The sequence below is a fragment of the Moschus berezovskii genome, chromosome 4 (assembly GCF_049115385.1).
Source record: "Moschus berezovskii isolate FMDL1 chromosome 4, NW_MosBer_1.0, whole genome shotgun sequence".
NCBI lineage: Eukaryota > Metazoa > Chordata > Mammalia > Artiodactyla > Moschidae > Moschus > Moschus berezovskii.
In genome coordinates this window covers 6,826,090-6,846,474 of record NC_142463.1, presented here as the reverse complement: position 1 = coordinate 6,846,474, position 20,385 = coordinate 6,826,090, and the positions used below count along the sequence as shown (strand labels likewise).

The 20,385-nt window shown below is 44.8% G+C and overlaps 1 protein-coding gene across 1 annotated transcript in view; it reads left to right on the top strand.

Moving 5' to 3' along the window:
- Positions 1 to 12,825, top strand: part of TRPM8 (transient receptor potential cation channel subfamily M member 8) — a 78,317-nt gene extending 65,492 nt beyond the window's left edge. Inside the window, exons 22-24 of the mRNA XM_055402424.2 lie at positions 6,725 to 6,824; positions 7,891 to 7,924; positions 12,775 to 12,825. Of these exons, the coding sequence (XP_055258399.2) occupies positions 6,725 to 6,824; positions 7,891 to 7,924; positions 12,775 to 12,825 (185 nt within the window). The remainder of the gene's footprint in view (positions 1 to 6,724; positions 6,825 to 7,890; positions 7,925 to 12,774) is intronic.
- Positions 12,826 to 20,385: the final 7,560 nt, after the last annotated feature.

Below are 20,385 nucleotides of genomic sequence, written 5' to 3'. Positions count from 1 at the left end.
GAGGGGGATGCCTGACCTGGACAGGCATTATTAAGCAGGTTTGCAGGGGCTGCTGCTGCGGCTGCTAAGTCACGACAGTTGTGTCCGACTCTGTGCGACCCCATAGACGGCAGCCCACCAGACTCCCGTCCCTGGGATTCCTCAGGCAAGCTGGGCAATTGCAAAGGGCAGGACAAGGATAAGTGAGATAAACTCCAGTTTCTAGTATTGCAAGTCCCTACTTTCTGAGACTACGTGACCTACGTGATCTAGTCTTTGCAAGGGGCAAGCTGAGTTACAGAGGCAGGAGAAGGAGGTTATGCCAAATTTTAACTTTTCCTCTTCATTCATGACTTTTCTGGTGGTTCTTAGAGAAAATCTTCCAATGACCTTACTTGGTAAAAGAATCTCAGTTTAGGTATTGGGACCTGCAGTCCAATAGATTAACCAGCCCGTTCGCCGTCTTCCAGAGGGGAGGCTCCCCTTAGCACCACCTCTCAGGCAGTGGACTCGTCAGGAAGGGTGGGCCACTGGCTTTTCTCTCTCCCCGCCTCCTTCCCACTCACTCACCAGCTGCCCTAACTGACCTTCTGCGGGTTGGAGAGCGGGAGAAGGGAGAGGAAAGAGCAGAAACCCTCTGTGGAAACAGTGGCCCTGCTCTGGGCTGGCGCCGTGCTCCCTGGCCTGTGGTGTTTCCAGCTGACCCGTGATCATGTGGCGCATGGTGGGTCCTTCAGCCGAACCCTGCCTGACCCCTTCACACCGGCCACCACTCCTGGGGTCTGCAGTGCTTCCTCCGGGGGCTGCTCCCTGACCCGAGCCTCTGGTCTCCAGGGGTGTCTTCTGCACACGCTCCCACACTGCCTTCCGGAAGGCAGGAGTCTACGTGGCCGTGGGGTTTGCTCTGTCTCTCTCGCAAGCTTGCCCGCCTCCTCAGCCCTGTTAGGCGCCAAGCAGGCCGTTCCCCGCCAGCCCCTCTCCTCGCCCCGGCTGTGGGGGCTGGACTCTCTGACCCTTGACCCTCGGTCACACCTGGCTCCACCAGCTTTTTGACTGCAGAGAACCCGCATCCAGCTCTCTCCCCAAGACCCTAGGGTTTCCTAATGCCCCTTCCTTGAGCCACTAAGCTGGGCAAGTCTTCCTCACCCACAAATGTGTTTCCACCAGATTCAGCCCAGGGGAGAGAGAGAGAGGCCTGTTTTCACTCCTCCAGGTGTTTGGACACAAAGAAAGAGTGGCAAAGAGCACACTGGCTCCTGTAGCTTGTCCCCTAGCCTCAGGCTTGAGCCGGGGGCTCCATCTCTGTGTGGGAGTGGGCCACGGCGGTAAGCCAGGTGTCTGCACATTGATGGGGCCCAGACCCTTTGGGGTCCACATGGATCTTTCCATTTCTTTTAAAAGTCAGAAGGAAAAGAAAGAATTTTTAGGTGACAGAAAATCTATTGGTACATGTGTGGGAAGCCACCACTTCCCTGATAGCTCAGACGGTAAAGTGTCTGCCAACGGTGCGGGAGACCCGGGTTCAACCCCTGGGTCAGGAAGATTCCCCTGGAGAAGGAAATGGAAACCCACTCTAGCACTCTTGCCTGGAAAATCCCATGGTTGGAGGAGCCTGGTAGGCTACAGTCCATGGGGTCGCCAAGAGTTGGACATGATTTCACTTTTGCTTTCATATACGTGGGTGCATGTTCAGTTATGTCCAACTCTTTATGACTCCGTGGACTGTAGCCTGCCAGGTTCCTCTGTCCTCATGGAATTTTCCAGGCAAGAATGCTGGAGTGAGTTGCCTTTTCCTTCTCCAGGGGATCTTCCTGACCCAGGGATCCAACCTGTGTCTCCCATGTCTCCTGTACTGGCAGGTGGATTCTTTACCACTGAGCTGTCTGGGAAACCCCTATTGGTATATACTTGTCTTTATACCAACCCAGTCATATAATCTTTTTAATATTTTCTTCATCCAGGAAGGGGCCCATGATGGCAAAACTGCCAGTGCTGAGGGCCTAGGGTGACTGACTTATCTCAGTTGCCACGGACCAGCCCGACAGTAAAATTAGAAGTCCTGTATCCCAGGGACTCCATCAGTTCAGGGACTCACAGAAGTCATCAGTGGCTCTGTGCGCTGCTTAGGGATGCAGAGTTGATGACCTAGATTGGACTTAGCCTTAGAACCTGAGAGATTTCCATTCTTACGAAAAGCCCAGAAGGGTCTCAGTGAGTCTCTAAGAAGATCTCTTGTGTCTTATTTAACAACTTCATGAGACCTGGTTGCTTGAAACAGCTACTATTTATCTGCTCACTGACTGGGCTTCCCCAGTGGTTCGGACAGTAAAGAATCCACCTGCAATGTGGGAGACCTAGGTTTGATCCCTGGGTTGGGAAGATCCCCTGGAGGAGGGCATGGCAACCCACTCCAGTGTTCTTGCCTGGAGAATCCCTGTAGACAGAGGAGCCTGGCGGGCTGCAGTCCATGGGGTCGTAAGGAGCTGGACACGACTGAGTGACTAAGAATGCACCACCGCCATCGTGGGATTCATGCTCCATGTTGGGCCGGTCACCCCTGTCTTTCTAGTATATACCAAATACTTTGACGGTTCAGAAAGTAAAAACATGAATTTTACCAACCTAGATATGGTAATTGGCTGTAATTAAGAAAAATTTAATTTGCCAAGAACCATCATTTTTTTGTTTGATTCCTGCAAAGAAAAACGGAGAAAAGATACTCGGAAATGACCTTCAGTATTGTTCACAATTTGCTTCTGTGTTACCCCTGCAGTCGTGATTCCCTTTAGGGATCCGGCTTTCAGAATGTAAGTGTGCAACAACCCCCATCTCATGTCACAGTTTAAAGGATCCTCGTTGTCTACTCTTTTAACATCTTTTATTTCAAGATGTTAAATGTCACTTTGGGGATGTCATTAGCTATCACATGTATGTAATTGCCTTTCCTAATGAGGAAAAGTGTTTTGACAATTTGGACAAGTTACTGTTTTTCTCCTCATTGTTTTGCTGTGGAAGACAGAGTGAGTCGTTTCTAACCAAAAGACTGAGAAGTCTTTATGTCAGGGATGGGAATTGAAAGCTGAGACTTGGAATTTGTGCTCAAAGGTTACACCCAAAAATCAGAGGTGTGTCGCGAAGCGTCTCAGAACTACCTTTGAGTCTGTTTTGAAGCCATGTCATGGATGAATGTCTGTAGAACCTGTGGGAGGACTCAGGGACCAAACCAAGCCTGCAGACTTGGAGGCAAATGCAAAGTAAACTTAGGAAATGTGTTGCCAACTAGAGTCTTTGGCAACAAGTTTCATACTTCTTCCTGAATGGCTACAGAGAAAAAGCAAATGATGGAGAAACGTGGGGAGGAAGGTTTGACGAAGTATAAAGGAAAATGAAAGTGAAAGTGGCTCGGTTGTGTCAGACTTTTTGTGACCCATGGACCATACGGTCCGTGGAATTCTCCAGGCCAGAATACTGGAGTGGGTACAGCCTTTCCCTTCTCCAGGGGATCTTCCCAACCCAGGGATCGAACCCAGGTCTCCTGCATTGCAGGTGGATTCTTTACCAGTTGAGTCACAGGGGAAGCCCAAGAATACTGGAGTGGGTAATCTATCCCTTCTCAGGAGGTCTTCCGCACCCAGGAATCGAACCAGGGTCTCCTGCATTGCAGGCAGATTCTTCACCAACTGAGCTATACAAGCCATGTCTAACAGTGCTGTCTGGGAATAATGTGGCACCTTGTGAGGTCGGGAATTCCCCACCACCGTGGGATTCCAGTTGGGAGTGGGGAGGTAGAGGGACTCCATGGGAGGAAGATCTGCTCTCCAGCCCAGAATCAATAGAATCAGGAGATGTGATGCACGGGTGAGGACAAATCAGTGCTTTGGATTCAGGATGAGTTGAGAAGGCAGGGAAAAATGCAGATATCCTCCCCAAACTTATTTGTGATTAAGCATAATAAGAGCATAAATGTAGAAAATAAGCACGTGGACAGGAACTTCCACGAGGGAAAGCAAAGAAGGCAGAAGTGAGCAGTGTTCATCTGCACCTGTCTCTCTGCTGGGCTCACAGCAATCAGAGAAATAGTGAGCCGTCAATGTTCTCTTTAGATAGCTCTTAGTCTAGGAAGGAATAAAGACATACTGGGGGGTGGGGGTGGAGGACAGGATCCTCCAGCCACCGTGCAATGATGACAGAAGACAGGGAGCCAAGAGCTGTTTACTCCCTGGAGATTCTGGGGCATCTGGTCACCACCTGCCCTTCTGTCTCTCCTTCGGGATGGCTAATTCCTGAACCACAGCAGTCTGTGGCCGTCGACTCCTCTCACAGTAATTCATTCCCTACATTTACTTTGCATTTGCCTCCAGTGATAGGAGATTCATGGGGTTTAAGCTTCACATGGCTCTTCTTTAGAGAAAAATGCAAGATTTTTCAAATAACTTTTCAGAAAATGTAGAATCCAAGCTTCCCTGTTTCATACTTTATGGGCGATACTTTCAAGTGATGGTAAAATGTATGCTACCCAGTGATTACAGTTTTATAAATCCCATCACTTTTCATGAATGAAAACGTACTTATTTATAGAACATTTGAAAATTACAGAAAAGCTCAACTAAGGGTAAGAGCAGATGGGCTTCAGACGGTAAAGAACCCGCCTGCAGTGCGGGAGACCTGGGCTCGATCCCTGGGTTGCGAAAATCCCCTGGAGGAGGGCATGGCAACCCACTCCAGTCTTCTTGCCTGGAGGATCCCCATGGACAGAGGGGCCTGGCAGGCTACAGTCCATGGGGTGGCAAAGAGTCAGACACGACTGAGGGACTAAGCACAGCAGCACAGCACATCTAGAGGTAAATGTTGATAACATATTGGTATTGATTCTGTTATTCTTAGGTGGGTGTGTGATAATTTGATTGTGCATACATATTCAAAATCTGATTTGCTCATTTAACTAATAACCTCTTATAGAATATCTCCCATCACCATAAATATATACCTTTACAACATTTTTTAGCTTTGGAATATTCTAACCTGTGGATATACCATACTTCATTAAACCAATCCCTTGTTAAGCATGTATGACGGTTTCTCCTCTTTTGTTATTATGTCACACTATGATGAACAGTTTTATACATTCATTTTTGAGCTCATCAGTGACTTTTTTTCCTTTGAATTCTTTCCAGAGGAGAAATTTCTAGATACAGTGTATGTACATGTTGAAGTCTTTTGATATGTCTGCTCCCATCCCATCCCTCATTCCCTAAGGCTGTAACGGTCACAGCTTTTTCCCAGTATATGGGAAACCTGTTTATTCACCTCTTGGCCAACACACGGTGCAGTCATTGTAGACCCTGCCCAGTTTCCAGTTTGGTTGTGAAAATGCTATGTTATTGTGTCAGTAAACATTTCCTTGACTCTTAGAGAGACTGGACATTTAGTCATTGGCCATTTTTGCTGTCTAACCACCTGAGTTCAGGAGCATCTATCCTTTTCCCATTGATTATTAAGTTCTCCTATTGGACTTCCACATACGTTTAGTTTGAGGAAAAGACATTGAGAATGACTTTGCTTGGAAAAATCCAGTTAAGAGAAATTCAGTTAGGAATTATATTTTAAAGTGAATGACCACCATTGAAAAATAAATCTGGATTTGCTATCTGGGATCTGCTTCAATTCTGCCCCTTGCATCTTGGTTCTGCCTTTGACTCCCAATTAATTCTTATTACACCTAGGAAAATCTTCTAGCAGTTCCTAAACTCTAACATCTTGAAGAACAAATTTAAAACTAAACACTAGATAAACTTACTCTGAGTGGACACCTGCATGAACGTATGTGCTTTTCTTTCCCCAAGAATTCACATGAAGGATTGCTGTCCATTGCACTAGTCCTAGGAACACAGGTGGCACATTGATCTGTTCTTTTGTTTGCATGCCATCTGAAAAGTTAAGACACTGTAAAAAGTGTTAGTTGCTCAGTTGTGTCTGACTCTTTGCGACCCCATGGACTGTAGCCCACCAGACTCCTTGGTCCATGGAATTCTCCAGGCAAGAATACTGGAGTGGGTTGCCATTTCCTTCTCCACAATATCTTCCCAATCAAGGGATTGAACCCAGGTCTGCTGCATTGCAGGCAGACTCTACTGTCTGAGCCACCAGGGAAACCCTACTGTAAAGATATATGAACTAAAAATCTTGCTGGAACATCCGCCAGGCCAATTGGCAGCACACCTGGCTTAGGTGAGAGGAAAAGACTAAACATAAGATTTTCCTTGAGGTATACGCCCAAGAGGGTAGGAATGAAGTCCAGGGATGATTCTCCTCGCCTCCAAAGTTTCTACCCCAGCGTTAGGTTGAGAATAGACAATCCATCAGTAATTATCCAACTGAATAATCAGCGTAGCATTCTGATGTCATCAAAATGGAACATAAGAAATGTGAGAACCAAATTGACTAGTGAAATGATTTTGTTAAGTCATAAAACACACAGACGGGCTATGGCTGGATCTCTGTTTGGAGTGAAAATTACATTCCTATTTCATGCAAACTCCATTTCCTCATTGATATCAAGAAACTCATTACTGTTCCATCGCTCTGCTGCAGTCACTAGTGAGTAACATTAGTCAGACCAGCCTGTGCAGGACGAATCTAATTCCTTTGGTTCCAGAGTATGGCAAAATGCATAGCAGGTGTTGATTTAGGAGGGAAAGGGGTAAGTGAAAAAATTTGAATGTTTTTCTTTGTCTCATTATTCAAGGTTTCAGAAATGAAGACAACATGATTCTGGCATGGGAGGGTGTCATGAAAGAAAATTACCTTGTCAAGATCAACACGAAAGTCAACGACCCATCAGAGGAGTATGTCATCCATTTATTCCTGCTTTGCGAGGCTCCCCTTGTGTACGGAAGCTAGCAGATCACAGGCAGCTTATTTGAACAAACTCTATGTAAAGAAAATTTGCACCAGAGAACAGTAGCATAAGGCTCAGACAGCCAAAGGTGACAAACACAAAAGGGTGTGTCAGCCTTCCAGGAAGGGCAAAACTTCCCCACCTGCTATCTGATGGTCCTCCTGATTGCAGGGAGGAAAGAGGTGTTGATATTTGGAACCCGCGAGGCAAGGCCATGGGACCAGGTGACCAGAGCATGGGTCCCTGTGCCATGGCTGCAGAGGTGAATTCTGGGAAAATCCACAGATCGTGGGCAGTAGTCATTACTTCACAGGGTCCACACATGTGTCTCTGCGAGGAAGAAGCAGATAGATCAGAAGATGGCAAATCACTTTGGTTGATCTGTCACAGACTGTTATCCCTGAGAAACCCTGAGCGTCCTCTATGAGGCACATGGAGTTGCTGTGAAAATCCCGTAGAACTAGATACATCGCTTACTCCATAGATAGTCCATGAAGAATGTGGGCTGCAGGACCTCCAGGAGCACGCCCTTTGAGCTTAAAATGGGATTAACAGGGTTAATAGTCAAATGTAATTCTAACTGAGAGCTCCAAGCACACCTCAGAATTCAGTCTAAGAAACAGTAAACATAAGAACAACTACTCCCTTTGTTAGGCTTAACACAGCTACCGGGAGGCATGCTTTTTCTCTTCAGCGACAAGGCAGAGGCCTCTATCCTCCTCCATCCCTGGACTCAGAGATCTTAGTTTTGGAAGGAAGGAATGAATGTTACGTGTCATCTTCCACCCCCCACTCACATCAACAAAGGTTGCATCAATTTGCTGTTCTTCCAACTGGGACAAGAGTGCAATTCTGCTTTGGTTCGGTATTAGGAAGAAAGTAAAAATGATAAAAGCAGCTGATGATAATTTAGTTGAAGATGAAAATGATCTGTATTTTGTTCTTTAAAATGGAGCCTAATAACCCTTTTCTCTCTGTCTCTCTGTTCTCTCTCTTTTTAAACATCTTTGAAGAATAAGGCATCGTTTTAGACAGCTGGATACAAAGGTAGGGTCCTGTCTATAGTTTGGGAAATATTTTTTAAACTCTATTATCTTTGAGCTTTCAGCGAGAGGCCAGTGTCCAAAAATAAATGAAGTTAATTGTCTTGAAAAATGGGTGTGATCTTGTTCTGTGTTCAGTTGTCTTTGCTCACTGCGTAAAGTCTGACTGCTGGAACAAAATTGCTTCTCAGATGTTCCTAGCCCACATGGGAATAGTCCTAAGTCCCATTTCTACTACGTCTGAAATTTCTCCTGCTTCCGTCTAACCCAGGACCCCATTTCTCTTTTTCTCTCAAGAGAAAGATGCTGGCAGTGACCAGGAACAGCAGGCAGGCTCAGGAAAACAGCTTGGGAGCGTGGGAGCCTCTATGCCAGTCTTTGTTGCCGCTCTAATTTGTCACCCACCGAATCTGAATTGCGAATGCGCGCATACACACACAAAGGTGAAGCCTAGAGAGAGAATGCCCACCTCCACCCTGAGCTGGGCCGCTGGAAATTATGATGTGGTTCAGGAGAAGTGACAATCGATTCATAAATACTGGCTCCTTGTTAGGCTCTGAGGAGGAGGCGGTATGTCTCTTATCCTGGTGTTTTGAGGATGGGCCCTGGGTGTTGCAGTCACATGTCACATCCGTGCTCCCTCCCTTGCCACCCCCAGCCGTTTCACTGGTGACAATACCCCATCAGGGGTGGCAGGGTCTCCAGTACCCAGATCCGCTCCTGTAGGAGGGTCTCAAGGAACATTGAATAAATGAACCAAAAGTGCTCTTTTCAGAGCTCTAACTGATGATTTATCCAGTCCACAGTTCCTTGCATATGTATTTCTGTCTTAGTTATCAGCAGCATGTGACACATCTGAGGCCATGTGTTCATGGGTCTCCCTCCCTGCACTCTGGTCCCATGCAGGATGCTGAACTGATGCCTGGAACCTTCCCCCCTGCCCCCATAGCTTGTCTCTTCCTTCATCTCCTTCCCTTCCCTGGAGCCGCCTGCTCCATACATTGGTGTCAGCCACTCAGGATGACGGTACATTCTGTGTAGAATGTTTCTGTCTCAATCAGCTTTAGTTCCCTACACTTTAGGTACTTCAAACAACCATCTTATTTCCCTCTTGCTCTTCTGGATCAAGAGTTTGGGAAGGGATCATCTGGGCAGTTCTTCTGCTTCTTGTGGTCTCAGCTGGGTTTACGGGGCTGGATTCAACTGGCAGTAAGGCCGGGACCTGGCACCTTGGTGCTCCTCCTCATTGCTTTTCTCCCCACATGACCTCTGATCCACGTGGCTTGGGCATCTCAGGTCAGTTCCCTTTGTTCCATAGGGGCTAGCTTCCAAGACTGAGGAAGCGCTTCCCAAGGTGGGATCTGGACCTGGCATGACGTTGAGTAAAGAAGCCCCAGGCTGACTGAAGTCTAGCTGGGGGAGGAGTTAATGCCACACGTCCTTGCTCTACCCCTCGAGGCGGGGTGACGCCTAGACATGGAGAGACGTGACAGCTATCTTTGGAACCACACCATCACACAGGAGCATATCCTGCTTCAGCTGCTCTCCTTCTGATGCTGTGCTATTGCTGGTTTTTAACTGAGTGACTGGGAAGACCCCTACTATGCTAAGGCTGTGTATTGTCACCCTGCTTATTTAACTTCTATGCAGAGAACATCATGAGAAATGCCAGACTGGATGAAGCACAAGCTGGAATCAAGATTGCCGGGACAATCAAGTATGCAGATGACACCACCCTTATGGCAGAAAGTGAAGAGGAACTAAAGAGCCTCTTGATGAAGGTGAAAGAGGAAAGTGAAAAAGCTGGCTTAAAACTCAACATTCAGAAAACTAAGATCATGGCATCCAGTCCTATCACTTTATGGCAAATAGATGGGGAAACAATGGAAACAGTGACAGCTTTTATTTCCTTGGGCTCCAAAATCACTCCAGATGGTGAAGCAGTCATGAAATTAAAAGATGGCTTGCTCCTCAGAAGAAAAGCTATGACAAACCTAGACAGCATATTAAAAAACAAAGCATTGCTTTGCCAACAAAGGTCCATCTAGTCAAAGCTGTGGCTTTTCTGGTAGTCATGTATGGATGTGAGAAATGGACCATAAAGAAGGCTGAGGGCCAAAGAATGGATGCTTTTGAACTGTGGTGTTGGAGAAGACTCTTGCGAGTCCCTTGGACTGCAAGGAGATCCAATCAGTCCATCCTAAAGGAAATCAATCCTGAATGTTCATTGGAAGGACTGATGCTGAAGCGGAAACTGCAATCCTTTGGCCACCTGATGCGAAGAGCTGACTCATTGGAAAAGTCCCTGATGCTGGGAAAGATTGAAGGTGGGAGGAGAAGGGGACGCCAGAGGATGAGATGGTTGGATGGCATCACTGACTCAATGGACATGAGTTTGAGCAAGCTCCGAGAGGTGGTGAGGGACAGGGAGGCCCGGGGTGCTGTGGTCAGTGGGATTGCAAAGAGCTGGAGACGACTGAGTGGCTGAACAAGGAAGACAGCATTGGGCCAAGTGCCATCAAAGCAGATGCAGCCCCCAAATTTCATGAACGGACCTTCTGTTGAATGTTTTGGGGTGGGAGCAATTTCAAGCCGAATTATGTAGGATTAAGTAGGAATAACACTTTGCAGTATCAGGCATGTTTTTCAGATTGCCTGAGTCTACATTATCAGGGAACAAAGTCAGCAGCTGTGAAGACCCTAAGTCCAGAGAGGCATGGGATGTTCCAGAGTAGAGAGGGACAGTGTGAATGAGGGGGAACCCCGAGTGGGAAGAAGGGGGAAGCTGTGTCGTCCTGTGAGGGAACTTGTTGGCCTCTTTAGGGATGGGTTTTATTCCCCCACAAACCTCTGGGGACACTCCCTTCAAAGAACCCTCTGAGCGGCCAGAGTGGCCACATAAGAGGGGCTTAAGCATTTGGCTTGGGAATAGAGGTACGAGGGATGTGTCTAGATGTGTGTGTCTGTGTGTAGAGAAAACAGGCTATTTTTGGTTATTCTGTTGCTTTACTTGTGGGTCCACTTGAGGTGGCTTTGGAGGGAGTCGATGGAAAGTGGACTTGGGGTTGAACTCAACCTTCTGCGTGCCTTGCTGGGGGGCACGCAGAGCCTGGGCAGGATGGCAACACGGAGACGGAGCAGAGTGGGACTGGGGTCAGAGGTCAGCCGGACATCCGGGCACTGGACCAGCTGAACTGATTCCCAGAGTTCAGGGGGGCCTCCTAGTTGGTGAGCTTCTGGGAGGGCTGGGGTGATCCGGTGGTGGGGGTGGTGGGCCTGAGCAGTGGGGGCTGTGGGGGCTGCTGGGGGGGTCCCAGATGGGGGCTGTCCACACATATGTGTGAGCCTGGGTTCTGTGGGGCCTTCAGGGGAGGGCCTTGGGTCCAGGCCCCTTGGCGTCTCTCTGACTGTGGAGCTCAGCCTCTTTGTGGGTTCCTACAAGAGGTAGGTTTTAGTAGAATTTAGGCAGATCCCTGGGAAACCATAAACCACACAACACAGAGCCCTCGGCCCCCACCCACGGATTCCACCGCCTCTCTCTGCTCTTCTAGTCCTACCGCTGTCCTCTCTCCTTTTTACCTCCTCCCCCATCCTCTGTGCCTTCTCCTCTGAACAGCAAAATGTTTCTCCTTCATATCCAAAGAGAATCTTAGGGCTGGCCACTTGTTTCTTGAGCAAGCTCTTGATGTCTTAAACCATGCTAAACACTGTATTGAAGTCCTTTTACTGCAACAAATACAGAGATTTCCCCAAAGTCCGCCAGTAAAAAAAAAAATTCTCCATCTCATTCTTACACCAGGAAACAAAGTCATTCCTTGACCTTAAATCTGTAAGTAGGAATCTTACTGTGGCTTCTTTATTTTAGGCAGCCCTTATGGTTTCTATTTGTCCTTTTCTAAGAACAGTTAAATGATGAGGTTAATACTGGAAAGAAGCCATAGTTAAACTGAGAGTTTTCCTTGAATGAGTGATTTAGCAAGTTGGAAACCAGCTATACAGAGATTGTGTTATGTCTATAGCTTTTATCAATTATAACAATATGGCTTGTAATTTGAAGTGATCTTTATCATCTTCATGTATCTTGTGTAAAAACTTGTGAAATATGCATGTATTGAAAATAATTTTATCATGCTTTTTACCTAAATTTGTTTTGCTATTTATACTGTGTTTTTGGTGAAGGGAGACACCTTATTTGCAAAAACTTGATTAGTATTATATTATTTTCACTAGTGTTGTACTTTTATCAAAGCAAAGCTTTATTGATATCATTTATTGGTATTAGTTACATATAACGTTATGATTTATATGTGTAAATTATATATATACAGGTTATATATTATTTCTGTGTTGTTAAAAATCTATCATTTCTATGTGGGAATTACTAGTGATTAAGATTTGTGCTTCCCTGATGACTCAGCGGTAATAAAAGAGAATCTGCCTGTAATTCAGGAGACACAGGTTCAATCCCTGTGTTGGGAAGATCCCCCGGAGAAGGGAATGGCAACCCACTCCAGTATTCTTGCCTGGAAAATTCCACAGACAGAGAAGCCTGGTGGGCTACAGGCCATGGGGTCACAAAAGAGTCGGGCGTGACTTAGTGACTAAACAACAACAATTGCGAAAACTAATCCTAATTGGTGCTAATGCTTATTTGCTAGTGATTTGATTTCAGAAAGTCTGTAGTGAACAAGCTCTGAAATATCCCGTCTGATATTCTGCTGTACTCCAGGCATGGGCCATACTTCTTATTTCATGTATAGTTAATCTATTTCATGGAAAAGCCTTAGAGTCATGATTTAAAATTTAAGTTGGAAAATTGATCTTAAGACCAGTTCTGTTTTTCCCCTTTCCAAGCTTAATGACCTCAAAGGTATTCTGAAAGAGATTGCTAATAAAATCAAATAAAACCGCATGGACTCTGAAGGAGAAAAATGTAATTCTAGCAAGGTAAGTCATTTTAATAGCTTTCTTCTTTTTTTGCTCTGAAAATTTACATATTTTGAGACTAATTCAAAACCATGATATTTTCTCAGTTATTTTATTTTCACATGTGATCAGATTTGCAAAATAACGATGGTGTAAAAAAAAATCAAACAATCAAGGGATATAGAAAGGATACAGGTGGAAATCCACCTCCCATAGCTCCCCCTCATGCCCCCATTCCAAGACTGTTCCCTGGTCCAAGGTGAGCCCTGGTAGCATCCTTCAGAAACTTTTTTAAAAAAACTTGCAAATTGTACAGCTATTTTGACATTAATTGAGTCAAGATCAGACTATTCTAAGAGTTGGCTTTTTTTTTTTTTACTTAACTCTAGATCACGAGTGTCTTTGCAGGCCTGTGCTTCAAATATGTACCTCGTTCTCATGGTGCATCATTGATGATTATTGCTGTAGAGGGTACACAGACGTCTGGGTCTTTTGGTTGGTTTGTTTTATTTTCTCTCAGCAAATTCATGTTGATCACATCTTACTACCAAAAATGTTTTCGTAAAGCTTTTTAAGATTTGGGGGGCTTCCCTGACAATTCGGATGGTAAAGAATCTCCCTGCAGTGTGGGGAGACCCCTGGGTCAGGAAGATGCCCTGGAGAAGGGAATGGCTACCCACTCCAGGATTCTTCCCTGGAGAATTCCATGGATAGAGGAGCCTGGCAGGTTACAGTCCATGGGGTCACAAAGAGTCCACCGAGCCACTAACCCTTTCTTTCACTTTCAAGGTTTTTAGCAATAGCTCATTTGCACAATAAAAATGTAATTCAGTTAACTGGCAAAATTGAGCCCAAGGCTTTGCACCATGATCTGAGCATTTACTTTAATTAAGTTTTCTCATTACCTGTCCAAATGCTGAAACCAAATGTTAACAATGTTTTTAGGGAGTTGTAGAGCTAGGAGGAAACAGCTCTGAGCATTCCATTTGATTAGAATTTTTTTGAGAAAGTGAATTGCACGGAATGGAAACACAATTAAGGCTCCCTCCCACCTTCCCTCTTTCCCTTCTGTTTACTGAGCACCTTCTAAGTGCTGAGGCTCAGACCCTGATTTCTATCTTTGCATAAATCCTCTCAGAGCAGAATTTCTATTCACAGAGTGGCTGCATTAGAGGAGTAACTGTGTTAGGACCCTTTTGGTTTATCTGGTCACTCAGCACTTTTCCTTGGGTTCTGATAATTACAGATCATATTCTAAGCCCTCTATCCTGGAAGATTTTATAAGGGCAAGATTGGCGCATATTTTATTTGCATATTTATTGTGTGAAGGCAGGCATAGCCTCGCAAGTTTCTCAAGAAAATAAACCTTGTATATTTAGGAAGAATGCATTTCAACTCTTCCATCATGGTGCTTCATGAACACAGCATTATACTTTACAATAAATTATAATTCGAGTTTTGAAGCATTTGTTATTTTGTTTAAGAGCTGAGCCATAGAAAAAGCAACCAGGAAGGGATAAAACAATTCAAAATGATTAAAAAACCCGTAGAGGAGTAATAATCAGAAAAGATGTACTCATCCACCTCTTAAAGCTCTAATCGCATCTTTTTTTTTTTTTTTCCAAAAGTGTTGACTAAGGAAAATGAACACGCAGACTGGTTTCTTAGCAGCCTGCTCTTTGCTTAGACTTAATTATTTTTTAAGGTAGGGAGAGTTAATTCATTGGTGAACGAAGATGGATTGGGAAAAAGACATTACTTCATGTCCATGTGGGCATCTGTGAGCCTGGGGATGAGAAGAGCGTGAGAACACAGAGGCCCGAGATAGTCTCAACCGCAGATAGCTTTAGAAACAGTGTGCTTGGCACGTCCAGTTTGTTGGTATACTTTTTACTTCTGGGTAGAAGATCCATTTTCTTTCTTTGATGTCGTCTGTCTGGCATGTCCTTAAGAAGTTCGCAGAAAATGTAATTTTATAGGCAACCACCTACATGCTGCTAAAATATATATATTTTGATTTTTTAAATTGAAGTATTGTTGCTGTAAAATATTATAAGTCTACATTATAGTGATCTGCAGTTTTAAAGGTTAATTCTTTAAAGGTTAGCTCTATTTATAGTTATTGTCAAACGGTGGCTATATTCCCCGTGTTGTATGATATGTCTGTGTAGGTTGTTTTCTGCCTATTAGCCTGTGCCTCTTACTCCCCTCCCCGCATCCTATCCCTCTCTCTTACCTCTCCCCACTGGCACATGGTGCTGAAATACTATTATTATTGTAGTGTCTCCCTGATACTGCTTTCTCTAGAGAGGTGAGGATATCTTTCCTGGGAGTAGGGGCAAGGAAGTGAATGCCAACTCAAGTGGGTGTAAGCTGGGAACCAGTGAAGGCAGGGCAGAAGGGGACATCTGGGGGCAAGTCTTTATCAATTTGCCCATCGGGTCTCTCCATCTTGAATCAGCCTTTGATCCAATAACTTGGGATGAGATGTTTGGGTATAAATATTTCTTCCTGCCATGCTAAAATTGAAAGGAAGTAAGAACCAGGGTGAGAGAAAGCTGTTTGTCTTCTCGTACCCTTACACCTTCCCTGAGGACTGGATGGAGTGAAGATGGGGTGGGGAGTACTTCCTTTGGGTACCAGAAATTGTTTGATCCCTCCATAATCATCCGTAGGTTCTTGTGTTGGCTGCACTTAAATTCTCGCTCATCTCTTTGGTACATTATTGCAGTTCTTAATGTTATTATCAACTCATCCTTGTGCAGAAATCACTCAGCAAATAGGGCACTTGGAAGCTTTCTGGGTCATATCTTTGAGTTGAGTCTTAACTCTTCAACTATAGTCGTTTTGTTTACATCGGCAAAGTGGTCAGAACTCACCTCTTTAAGGGAGGAAAAAAGGTCATGTAATCACTTCAGTACTGAAAGGCAATGTCTCAGTGCCTGGTTTAGGCATTTAGGCCCTCTGTCAGTATGTCGCCAGTGTGTTTTGAAGCAAACAGTGTCCTGAAAACAGAAGAGGGAGACGACTCTTAACTCGTTGTCTTCACAGGTTGTATCAGACGTCTACATGGAGAAGATTCAAGGGATCCTGCTGAACAGTTGCATCTTGACAACAACTGTGTTCCTGACTAAGCGAGAATTGTTCAGGCCCCCGGGTGCACCGTGATGGCTTTAATCACTCCAATGTGCTCAGTCTGAGGATAAAATGTGTCTCTGATTTCACTCAAGAAGACGGATGCAAAGGAAGAACATTTCCTACCCCGTGCTTCCCCCCAGGCCGCCCTGTACTCTCTGCATCTCTGTGGCCAGAGCCCTCTGTGGATGGTTTAAGCTGCCCGTTTCCTTCTCTTGTCCTCCTTGGACCCATGAGCATTAGGGAAGGTCTCTCCTAGAAACAGCAGCCTGGTCCTGCTTTCTCTCCTGGATCCTTACTTTGTCTTCAACTGATTCTTTGTTTCCTTTTTTTTGTATTATGTGACTAATTAGCTGTTATAGTGTTAAATGTTTCCTTAGTCAGGTCAGATTCTAAGACGTGCTGCAGCTAGAGGACTCTGCTTTTTTTCAGGAGAAACTCTGATCATTTCTCTCTATGATTTTAATATTAAAGCAGGTGATGAAGCATCATCTTCCCGCACGTGCCCCAGGAACCCCACTTGACAGAAGTATCCCCTTCCTAGCTGTGTGAAAAGGCACCTGAAAATGAACTCCTCAGAAGAGCATCTGATTTTGTTTTCACTGAGTGTTCCTCTTACTTATTATTTTCCCATTATAAATAATTCATGGGTATGATAGGAAATTCATGGGTATTATAGAAAATGTAGACTATGGGAAAAGTAGAAAATATAAACAGTTTCACTATCTGAAGAAAATCACTGCTAACAAGTCAGAGTGTTTTTCCAGGTCTGCTTTTTTTTTTCCTATGCATGTTTTATGTCTCTTTTAAAATTTTATATAAAGTCAGCATACCACATATACAATTTTACATAAGCTTTTTCACTTATTATTTTATCCAAGATGTACTCTTTATATGCAGGGTCTTAAACTTTACATTGAGAGTCCCTTGGACTGCAAGGAGATCCAACCAGTCCATTCTAAAGGAGATCAATCGTGGGTGTTCATTGGAAGGACTGATGCTAAAGCTGAAACTGCAATACTTTGGCCACCTCATGAGACGAGTTGACTCACTGGAAAAGACTCTGATGCTGGGAGGGATTGGGGGCAGGAGGAGAAGGGGACAACAGACAATGAGATGGTTGGATGGCATCACTGACTCGATGGATATGAGTGTGAGTGAACTCTGGGAGTTGGTGATGGACAGGGAGGCCTGGCGTGCTGTGATTCATGGGGTCACAAAAAGTCGGACACGACGGAGCGACTGAACTGAACTGAACTGAACTGAACTGAAACTTTACATTAACACTCGCATGCTATTCAGTCTCTAATGATTTCTGCTATGTTGGTCTTTGAAGGTGGTTTCTTGTTGGCCAATGGGGTGAGCATCTATGTGCATGAATTTTTTTCCACAGTTGGGAAAATTTCCCATGGGTAGATTCCCAGGAATATGTACTTCTTATCAAACTATTTATAAGGTGTTTTTTTTTCAGAAATGTTTAGCAAATAAGAATTATTAGCTTGATATCAGTTCAGTTCAGTTCAGTCCCTCAGTCACGTTTGACTCTTTGTGACCCCATGGACTGCAGCATGCCAGGCCTCCCTGTCCATCACCAATTCCTGGAGTTTACTCAAAGTAATGTCCACTGAGTCGGTGATGCCATCCAACCATCTCATCCTCTGTTGTCCCCTTCTCCTCTCGCCTTCAATATAAACCTTATCAAACTATTTATAAGGCTTTTTAAAAAAGGTTAAGCAAGTAAAAATTAGTGAAGAGCTACAGAACCTAGAACTCCTAAGATAAAATATTACATCTAACCCTTAGTTTAGAAAGAAATCAGTATATTTATTTTAGTATTTTAGAGGGTGAGAGCATTGGTGTAGAATTAAAGATATTATCTTATTGAACACCTGTAGTCCCAACTTTGTCTAGAAGTAGTGTTATCTTTACACAGAAGAAGTACATAAAGTTATCTAAACATCCGTGATTAGTTTTTCCACTTTGAATAGAATGTACTCAGTGGCTAAAAAAGAAAATCTTACAAGGAAACTATTAAATGATTATCTCATTAGAAAAACTACAAAAGCATGAACCAAAAAAATGTTTTTCTGTTTTGTCTGGGAAGTAGTTAAAATGACACCTCACAACATTCATGATGTCTGTAGGGACTGAACATAAGTAAAAGGTGTCTTTTTAGCTAAACCTCTTTAGTGACCTGACAAGGAATCTTAGTGGTGGGGATGATCAATTCATGGTTTTGGATTCTGAAAGGTGGAATAAAATTTACTTGACAAAAATTGTCGATGAATGGAATTTTCAAGTTTTCTCTGTTAGCCAGAGAATTTCATTTTTGTTTCACCATGGCAACTAGAAGAACTGCCTTTTCTGAATCCACCAAGAAGAGGCTTGTGTTATCACCATAGTGACTGGAAAAAAAACAAAGTATTTGGCCCTGCCCATAAGACCATGTGGAGAATGACGACCATCCTCACCTTCTATCCTCAATTCAAATGGTGAATGTGAATAAAATCAGTAACTTGAAAACCTCCTAGAAGATGAAACTTAGCATAACTGTTGGCTGATCTCCTTAAATGTGCTTGTCCCTATGCTCACGTTTTCACAGACTGTGCTTTTGTTAGTGTAAGAAATAGGCCATGTGCACGTCAGCATCATGAGTAAAACTGCTCCGTTGATGCTGATGATGGAGAACTTGGCCAATGCGTGGAGTTCACTTGGAGGAGCTGCCCAGTGTTTCCAGCTCAGCTTGTCTGGCAGAGGCTTTTGCATGGTTCCTCTCCGTGATCTCTGTGTAGGACAAGTCCTTGTTTTAGGTGTAGCTCATGAAAACAGCACACGTCTTGGCTGTACCTCTAATCAAAGGTGCTGTCTTTGTGTGTGGTACTAAAAGTGTCCTGTGCGTGTGTACATGGCTGCTGTTAGCCTTGTGGCTTGGTTCAAATGACTGTGTTGAATTAAATGAGGAGAAAATGTCATGGATTGCCTTTGTCATTCTTTTGAGAGTGAAAAAAAATATAATCCCTCCCTTCAGATTTATTTCTATGGGGATTTGACTCGCAGAGTTACATGAGCTGACTTTGATAAGCAGATGACTCGAGCATTCTGATCGCATGCAAGCAGAAGGCTGTCCCCCATGGTTCTGATTCTTGCATCAGGGCCAGGTTTGGATACATGGTCACCTTTTGGTGCCCCCGGTTGGGTATCCATCTGCACCCCTAGGGTCTCCAGCTTCTGTGACTTGGAGACACCCTGCTAGGTCACCACCCTTCAGATATGTGTGGCTGTTTCTGAGCTTACAGAGTCTCCTGTGGGCTCAGGATCTGTCCTGGAGCCAAGATGGTGCCTTATGTCCACAACCCCACGTGCTGATGGAGGCTGAGGCCCAGACCCGGTTTCCTTGCTGAAGGCAGAGTCCTCCAAAGCCACCTTGGTTCCAGACACAACTGGGGAAGTGTGTCTCCCTCCTGCCGCCCATCCCCCTTCATGGTCCATGCGGTAGACTGAACTTGGTGGCTGTCATGGACACAGCCTCTGCCCACAGCCTCCACCTCGAAAAGGAAAGGCTTAGGAGTTGGGCCCTCTGTTGAGCTGGGGCTGGATTTTGGACACAAACATCCCATTGCCTTTCCTGACCCACCCTAACCCAGGCACACGTGGACTGGACAGGTCTTTATTCTCCTGAAGATAGAAAACATGCAGGACAAGACGGCCTTCAGTGGCCTGCCCCATTCACCCATCAGACCTCGGTGGATGTTTCTGAACCATAGTTTAGGATCAGGCTGGGGCTTTGGGACTCCATGGGCTCATTTATAGCCTCAAATTTTTAATCAGTGTTTTTCCTCCTGCAGAAGCCTTGTTTGACTAGGAGCCAGTTCCCTCATTTTTCTCATAATGTGCAATGTGTTGTCAGTAAGTGTCCGTTAGGAATACTTCCTGGGGATTAAGAATAAAATGAATTAAAAAATGAAATCAAAATAAGAAAGGAACAGGAGGCCCTGCTCTCCAACATCTTATAGTCCATTAGAGGAGATAAAAGAAAAGTGAAAGTGAAGTCACTCAGTCGTGTCCGACTCTTTGAGATCTCCAAGGGATCTTCCTGACCCAGGGATCAAACCCAGGTCTCCCGCATAGCAGGCAGACGTTTTAGTGTCTGAGCCACCAGGGAAAAAGATTGATTTAAGAAAACAAGGACTTGATGCTTCCTGGTGCTGCTGCTGCTGCTAAGTCGCTTCAGGCGTGTCCGACTCTGTGCAACCCCATAGACAGCAGCCCACCAGGCTCCACCATCCCTGGGGTCCTCCAGGCAAGAACACTGGAGTGGGTTGCCATTTCCTTCTCCAATGCATGAAAGTGGAAAGTGAAAGCTTCCTGGGTGGCTCAGTGATAAAGAATCCACCTGCCTATGCG